The sequence below is a fragment of the Entelurus aequoreus genome, linkage group LG15, assembly GCF_033978785.1.
Source record: "Entelurus aequoreus isolate RoL-2023_Sb linkage group LG15, RoL_Eaeq_v1.1, whole genome shotgun sequence".
NCBI classification, from domain to species: domain Eukaryota; kingdom Metazoa; phylum Chordata; class Actinopteri; order Syngnathiformes; family Syngnathidae; genus Entelurus; species Entelurus aequoreus.
Window position 1 is genome coordinate 27293023 of NC_084745.1, and position 9022 is coordinate 27302044.

At 40.0% G+C, this 9022-nt stretch overlaps 1 protein-coding gene across 5 annotated transcripts in view; it reads left to right on the forward strand.

Moving 5' to 3' along the window:
• The window catches only part of ctnnd2a (catenin (cadherin-associated protein), delta 2a), a 726237-nt gene that overhangs the window by 604109 nt on the left and 113106 nt on the right, over positions 1-9022 (forward strand). For all 5 annotated transcript variants that reach the window (XM_062021144.1, XM_062021148.1, XM_062021145.1 and 2 more), the window contains exon 17: positions 990-1172. In XM_062021144.1, the coding sequence (XP_061877128.1) occupies positions 990-1172 (183 nt within the window). The remainder of the gene's footprint in view (positions 1-989; positions 1173-9022) is intronic.

Genomic DNA, 9022 nt, shown 5'->3' on the forward strand with positions numbered 1-9022 from the left:
AGCTGCATTGAAAACAATAGGAAAATATGAGGAGGTGAACAACTGACTACGTCACGCTACTTCCGGTAGGGGCAAGGCTTTTTTTTATCAGAGACCAAAAGTTGCGACCTTTATCGTCGTTGTTCTATACTAAATCCTTTCAGCAAAAATATGGCAATATCGCGAAATGATCAAGTATGACACATATGATGGATCTGCTATCCCCGTTTAAATAAAAAATAATCATTTCAGTAGGCTTTTAAGTTGTTTAACCGTCCGGGATATCCGTTCTCGTATTGTACGCTTCATAATGTGCCACACATTTTCAATGGGAGACAGGTCTGAACTACAGGCAGGCCAGTCTAGTACCCGCACTCTTTTACTAAAGCAGCTGAATGGAGCAATGTAGCGCCAAAAAAAGCATAAACCAGAAAATGGAAATGTCACTGTAAATGGTAAATAGTAGGTAACCTGTGCAGGGTGTGTCTGTGACTGCAGCTCGCTGGAGTGAGACGTTTGTTTAGAGTGTCGCTCTCTCCCGAGTCTGTTCAATTACGCTCTGTGCCTGTTTTTGTGTGAACCGACGGCTCTCGCGGCGCAATAGACGGATGATTCGTCTTGGTTCATTTCCACTCCACTACCTCGATGACACCCCCTTTTCAAAGTTGTACTAAACACGCCGACTCGCACTAAATATAGACATGAGCGCACGTTAAATGGCCTGAAAGAAAATATATCGGGCCTGTCATTTTTCCTCATTTTACCAGAGTTTCTTCTAATCTCATTTTAAAGCCTGAACTAATAAAATACACATTCATATTACCTGTGGATTATCGAGCTTCGCCGTTCTCGCACTTGAAAAGTGCTGCGGATAGTCGACGAGGCACTTTTACTAGCCTCCACTTCCACTTTCAGCAGTGTTCTCAAGCGTGACGTTTCATTTAAGTGCATCAAGCGCCGCATCTTCTGAACACCCGTCCCACATCTCTGCCTCTCATCTCCCAACCCAGACTGTGGAGAACTGCGTCTGCATCCTGAGGAACCTGTCGTATCGTCTGGCCGCCGAGACATCTCACGGCCAGCAGGGGGGGCTGGAGGAGCTCGACGGTCTCCTCTGTGACGCCAACGGCCGCGACGGAGAGAGTTCCGGCTGCTGGGGCAAGAAGAAGAAGAAAAAGAAGGGCGCAGACCAGGTAAAAACAAACAAAAAAATTACCTCAAAATGCCTTATTACCGCCAGCAGATGGCACTGTGGTGAAAAAAGCTAATGAGCTTTACAGTGCTCTGTCATGGTGCTAAATAAATAGCATACTAATTGGCCTGCCTAGCAATAATGTCAATTTCGAGCAATTCTATTAATGCACTGTGCAGTGTTTACTAGCTAGCTAACATTTAGGTGAGACAAATTTCCCGTGTTCATAAATTAGTTCGCAACTGGTGTCATGTTCCCATGCACGTGACGATGCGACTCAGAAGTCAAACACATACAGTCATAGGCGTCGATCCCGTGGGTGCTTCGGGGCCCGAGCACCCACAGACAATGCCGAGCACCCACGTGGAATTGATGGCAACTTTCATTCTTTAAAACAATTTTTGAAAAATCAATCTTCCATCTATCCATCCATTTTCTACCGCTTGTCCCTTTTGGGGTCGCAGGGGGTGCTGGAGCCTATCTCAGCTGCAATCGGGTGGAAGGCGGGGTACACCCTGGACAAGTCGCCATCTCATCACAGGGCCAACACAGATAGACAGTCAACATTCACACACTAGGGCCAATTTAGTGTTGCCAATCAACCTATGACATCTGGAAAAAGAGGAGGTTCCCAATGATTGGAAGGAGGGGTTAATTGTCACAGTTCCAAAGAAAGGAAACCTCAGCGAATGTAAAAACTGGAGAGGTATCACACTCCTCTCAGTCCCCCAGCAAAATCCTCTGCCGAATTATCCTGGACAGAATACAAGAACCACTAGATAAGATTTTCAGGAAGGAACAAGCAGGTTTCCGGAAAAACAACTCCTGTACAGATCACATTGCATCACTCAGAATAATTGTCGAACAGTGCATCGAATGGCAGTCATCTGTATTCATAAACTTTGTCGACTGTGAAAAGGCTTTCGACAGTCTAGACAGAAACATCTCCGACATTATGGAATTCCAATAAAAGTGGTCAACATCATCAAATGCATGTATGATGGATTCACAGGTCAAGTCATCTCAAATGGTAAGCTCTCGGACACCCTCCTTATAAAAACAGGAGTACGGCAAGGCTGTCAACTGTCACCCCTCCTCTTCCTTATCTCCATCGACTGGACAATGACAATTTCAGTGGATGGCCAGAGGACAGGATTACAGTGGAATCCTTTCGAACAACTAGAAGACCTTGATTTTGCTGACGACCTGGCTCTGATCTCAGGAACACACACACACATTCAACGCAAGACCACCAGATTGCATGAACACAGTAAACGGATATGCCTCAGGATAAACACTGGGAAGACCAAGGTCATGAGGCTCAACACCAAATCCTATCAACCTATCACAATCGAGGAGCACCCCCTGGAAGATGTGGTCGAGTTTGTCTACCTGGGAAGCAACATCAGCACAGATGGAGGAGCTGATAAAGATGTCGAGCTGTGCATCAGCAAAGCAAGACATGCCTTTGGAACTCTCCGACTTGTATGGCTCTCTTCCCAGCTCTCCAGAAACACCAAAATCAGAATCTTCAATACAAATGTAAAATCTGTCCTTCTTTATGGCTGTGAAACCTGGAAAACCACCAAATCAATCATCCATAAACTACAAGTGTTTATTAACAACTGTCTCAGGTACATACTGAGGATGTGGTGGTCCAACAAGATATCAAATGTAGACATGTGGAGACGCATAAACCAAGAGCAAATTCAAAATGAAATCAAAAGCAGAAAGTGGGGATGGATCGGCCATACACTTAGGAAAGATCCGAGAAACCTAGCAAGACAAGCCCTGGACTATAACCCTCAAGGCAAGAGGAAGCCAGGGAGACCAAAACTCAACTGGAGGCAGTCCACTCTTGATGAATTGACCAAGATGGGGATCTCCTGGCAAGAAGCGAAGACCATCGCACTGAAGAGAGTGAGGTGGAGATCCATGGTAGACGCCCTATGCTCCCAAGGGGTGCCAAGAGGATTAAAGAAAAGAAGAATCAACCTATCCCCAGGTGCATGTTTTTGGCGGTGGGAGGAAGCCGGAGTACCCGGAGGGAACCCACGCAGTCACGGGGAGAACATGCAAACTCCATGTTGTTAATTTTGTAGCGAATTTGGTAAGTTTTACATAATAAAAAAAGTCACAAATCAATTAGTCTATAATTAACAAAGCCTAACCTCAATTTCATTGTGCCTGATTATGAACTAATGACACAATCATCTTGACTATAAGCACATTGCTCACGAGCGAATGAAGTGCATACTTACTCAACAGCCATACATGTCACACTAAGGGTGGCCGTGTGAACAATGCCAATACTGTCATAAATATGTGCCATATAGTGAAACCACACTAAACAACGACAAACACATTTTGGAAGAATATTTGCACCGCAACACAACATAAACACTACAGAACAAATTCCCAGAATTCCCTGCAGCACCAACTCTTCTGGTACGCTACAATATAAACAAACGCCATTGGTGGATCTACACCTAACATCCACTGTAATGATACCACGTACAATAGCATATCTTGTCCATGCTACTATGATTACATCGATATTTTTTAACAACACAAAATCTTCTTTCCTTTTTTTTTTTTAAAATTTATATTATGTTTATAAACTCAGGAAATATGTCCCTGGACACATGAGGACTTTGAATATGACCAATGTATGGTCCTGTAACTACTTGGTATTGGATTGATACCAAATTTATGGTATCATCAAAAACTAAAGTAAAGTATCGAACAACAGAAGAATAAGTGATTATTACATTTTAACAGAAGTGTAGATAGAACATGTTAAAAGAGAAAGTAAGCAGATATCAACAGTAAATGAACAAGTAGATGAATAATTAATTTTCTACCACTTGTCCTTAATAATTTTGACAAAATAATAGAATGGAAAATGACGCAATATGTTACTGCATATGTCAGCACCTAAATTAGGAGCCTTTGTTTGTTTACTTACTACTAAAAGACAAGTTGTTTAGTATGTTCACTATTTTATTTAAGGACAAAATTGCTATAAGAAACATTTGCTTAATGTACCCTAAGATTTTTTGTTAAAATAAAGCCGATAATGGATTTTTTATGTGGTCCCCTTTATTTAGAAAAGTATCAAAGTACCGAAAAGTATCGAAATAATTTTAGCCCCGGTACCGGTACCAAAATATTGGTGTCGGGACAACACTAGTTCCTACATAAAGAAAGAAGAAAATGATATAAGGATGACGGCAACAGGTTCTCTTAAAAAGCCAGTCGTCCTCATCACCTGCAGCTAATTCTTTCGCGTTATCATTCGAGTTACGTAAGAGTGTAGAAGTGTTTAGGAGCGTAATAGGTGTCTATGAGTGTGTGTGAAAGAACAGTGTGTGAAAGAACAGTTTACAAAGACCTAAAATACATACAATATTGAAGTAAATCATAAAATAGTGTCCCTACTTCGCAGAAATTCCCCCAGGGGTCTGGAACGTTACTCCCATGATCATTCAGGGAACATTTTGTTCATATACAAACCGACTTCTTCCTAAGTGAGTGGGAGATTTTCTGCCTGTCACTCACACTCATTGGAGAGATACAGTCGCAACACAGAGACACACCCGTAAAATGAGCTTATTAAAAGTTGGGGTAACTTATGACGCTAACGGTCATCAATGAAGCAAAGTCATCAAACAACTTCCGTCTTATGTTCGGGTCAATGCTGTATTTAGTTCCTATTCCACATCTAGAGCAGTGTTTTTCAACCACTGTGCCGCGGCACACTAGTGTACCGTGAGATATCGTTTGGTGTGCCGTGGGAAATTATGCAATTTCACCTAATTGGTCAGAAAAATATTTTTTGCAAACCGATAATTATAATCCGCAAACGATGTGCCGTTGTAAAGTGTCTTTAGTGTCTGGAGATCAGCAGAGTAACCATGTAATACTCTTCCGTACCAGTAGGTGGCAGCAGGTAGCTCATTGCTTTGTAAGCCTACTTAAAGACAAGAGAATTAATTATGGTTATGGTTAGAAGTCATATCGAACAATTGCGTCAGGTATTTGATGAGAACGACTTTATAGGCCAGGGGTGCTCACACTTTTTCTGCAGGCGAGCTACTTTTCAATTGATCAAGTCACGGATATCTACCTCATTCATATATATCATTTATATTTACTTATTTATGAAATATATGTTTTTGTTAACAAGTTAAAGGTGTGTAATAATAATGCAAGCATGTTTAACACATATAGTTAATATTGTTAATAAATTAAAGGTGTTTAATGATAATACAAAATTTTTTAATACATATAGTAAATATTGTTAACAAGTTAAAGGTGTTTAAAGATAATGCAAGCATGTTTAACACATATAGTTAATATTTTTAACAAGTTAAAGGTGTTTAAAGATAATACAAGCATGTTTAACACATATAGTTAATATTGTTAACAAGTTAAAGGTGTTTAAAGATAATACAAGCATGTTTAACACATATAGTTAATATTGTTAATAAATTAAAGGTGTTTAATGATAATACAAGAATGTTTAATACATATAGTTAATATTTTTAACAAGTTAAAGGTCTTTAAAGATAATGCAAGCATGTTTAACACATATAGTTAATATTGTTAACAAGTTAAAGGTTTTTAATGATAATACAAGCATGTTTAACATATAGTTAATATTGTTAATAAGTTAAAGGTGTTTAAAGATAATACAAGCATGTTTAACACATATAGTTAATATTGTTAACAAGTTAAAGGTGTTTAAAGATAATACAAGCATGTTTAACACATATAGTTAATATTGTTAACAAGTTAAAAGTGTTTAAAGATAATGCAAGCATGTTCAACACATATAGATTCCTTTCTTTCATGAAGACAAGAATATAAGTTGGTGTATTACCTGATTCTGATGACTTGCATTGATAGGAATCAGACAGTGGTGCTGATAACGTCCGCATTTTCAAATCGAGGAGAAAAAAAGTCCTCCTTTCTGTCCAATACCACATGAAACTGGTTGGTTTTTGGCATCTTATTTGTCCAGCTTCCGTACTCCTTTGTATACACTTTACAAGAAATACATTGGCGGCAAACCCCGTAGCTTGCTAGCTTGTGCACGCCAGCTTTCTGAGACTCTTATTTTGTTAGTGCAGGCAGGATGAAGCAGCGCTTTTATTGTGCAACTGTGCAGTCGGTCTTTGGAGTTTTGACGACAGGTACAGCGCCAGAGTCTGTTGAAATAAAAAGTGTTTCTCGCCTTCCTGTCTGTAATTTTTTCTTAATAAGGAGCTGGCAGCAGCCAGCGTCATCTCAGAAGACCCTCGTGTGCCGTGAATGTCAATCAAGTGGCGAAAGTGACGTCATAGTGAAGATTTATGATCGCTCATTTTTAGGACTATTTTTTAATGCCTGGCTGGCGATCGACTGACACACCCTCCGTGATCGACCGGTAGCTCGCGATCAACGTAATGAGCACCCCTGATATAGGCTATTGAGTTTCGTTTTAAAAAATTTTTGCTGGTGGTGTCTGTCATGTATTGGTTACTCGGGTCACAGGACAATACCGGAACCATTTTAAGGGGAACTTAAGGGCGGGAGACACAGGATATGATGGCATGTGTTGTGTGTTGGACACCTGCAAGTGGAAAAAGTAAGAGCGGGAATAAAAGGCAGATAAAGACAATAAGCTTTCTTTTGGTGTATTATTAAGCTTAGATTGCTAATAAGTGAACTAATAAGTGACCAGTTTGGCACACAACAATGGCGACGAGGATGGGATAGTGTCCCACTGGATTATTTTCAATGGAAAAAAATGTGCCTTGGCTCAAAAAAGGTTGAAAAACACTGAACTAGAGGAAGCCTTCCTCGTCGGCGCTCACTTGGGTTATAGGATGTGATGGTGGTGGTGCAGATCTCCTCTCACTTATTCACGTTCATTTGTCGCCAAACGCCATGTTCCGACCCACGTGGGGGTCCAAAGGAAAAGTAGAAGAAGCCTTTCATAATGAAGCAGGAACACGGTGTCAGTACAGCAGACTCAGGACGTGAGCGCGGTGAATAATGCAGTGGAGGGATGGAAACCTCAGATCACAGAGTACCAGGCAAATTCTGTTCAAACGCATCGTCCTCTTTTTTTTATAATGAATTTGACTTGTTTCATTCTTTTATCGCACGTTATATAAGAGAGACTTTTTTTTAAGTTTGCCAGCTCCTGTCAAAAGCTTAATTGTGTCTTCATCCTCCTGTCTACTCTTTTTATCCACCCTCCTTTTCAGGCTAATAAGATAAAGTTTGCCCAATACGGCCGAATTCAAAACTAAGAACTCCTTCAAATTGGCAAACGTGTGATTGTGTTGCATCAGCGGGTCAATGCAAAGACGACTTGCAAACTGTTGGGATCGCACGTTTGATCCTTGAAACGCAATTTCAAACCAAAAGATAAAGCGAAAGGCATCCAACCATGTTAGAACATTCCATAACATTATGCCCAATCGAATGAAGTGGAGTTGTATCACAGAAAAGGCTGTTATTTGAGTGCGAAACCAGATATAAATGAAAAAAACAGACAAGCAGCAAGAAGCTTTGGGAAGCAGAAGCAGTTGGATGGTAATGTTCGTCCCCTTAATCATTTATTAGAGTTTCTGACAGCAAGGCCAAGGAGCAGCGTGGGAGCTTGAACTTAAGCTAAACACTCCTAATGGACTGCTACACACACAAATGAACACACACACACACATATTTCCCACTGTCAGTGTCTAAAGCGCACCAGGTAAAAATAGTTTGCTGTGAGAGAATGTATACTGTATGAAAATATAATAATATTAATCGTTGAGCAGTTGTGCTTCATTTTTAATCTTGAGACATCATCCCTGCAGGACGCGGAATAGCTAAACATGCTTCACTACACACCGTAGCTCACCGGCATCAAAAGGTAAACAAACGCCATTGGTGGATCGATACCCGACATCCACTGTAATTATATCAAGTACAGGCACGTATCTAGTCGATACTACTATGATTACGTCAAGATTTTTTGGCATCACAACATCTTCTTTCATTTTTTTTAAATGTATATTTTGTTTATAAACTCTGGAAATATGTCCCTGGACACATGAGGACTTTGAATATGACCAATGTATGATCCTGTAACTATTTGGTATTGGATTGATACCTAAATGTGTGGTATCATCCAAAACTAATGTAAAGTATCAAACAATAGAAGAATAAGTGATAATTACATTTTAACAGAGAGATAAAGTAAGCAGATATTAACAGTAAATGAACAAGTACATTAATAATTTTCTACCACTTGTCCTTAATAATGTAGACAAAATAATAGAATGATAAATGACACAATATGTTACTGCATATGTCAGCAGACCAATTAGGAGTCTTTGTTTGTTTACTTACTACTAAAAGACAAGTTGTCTAGTATGTTCATTATTTTATTTAAGGACAAACTTGCAATAAGAAACATATGTTTAATGTACCCTAAGATTGTTTGTTAAAATAAAGCCAATAATGCAATTTGTTTGTGGTCACCCTTTATGTAGAAAAGTACCGAAATCATTTTAGTAACGGTACCAAAATATTGGTATCGTTACAACACTAGTAGGTATGAGTAACACCAACCTAGTGCATGTGCCTCACAATACAAAGGTCCTCCTGAGTAGTCCTGAGTTCAATCGGGATCTTTCTGTGTGGAGTTTGCATGTTCTCCCCGTGACTGCGTGGGTTCCCTCCGGGTATTCCGGCTTCCTCCCACCTCCAAAAACATGCACCTGGGGATAGGTTGATTGGCAACACTAAAATTGGCCCTAGTGTGTGAATGTGAGTGTGAAAGTTGTCTGTCTATCTGTGTTGGCCCTG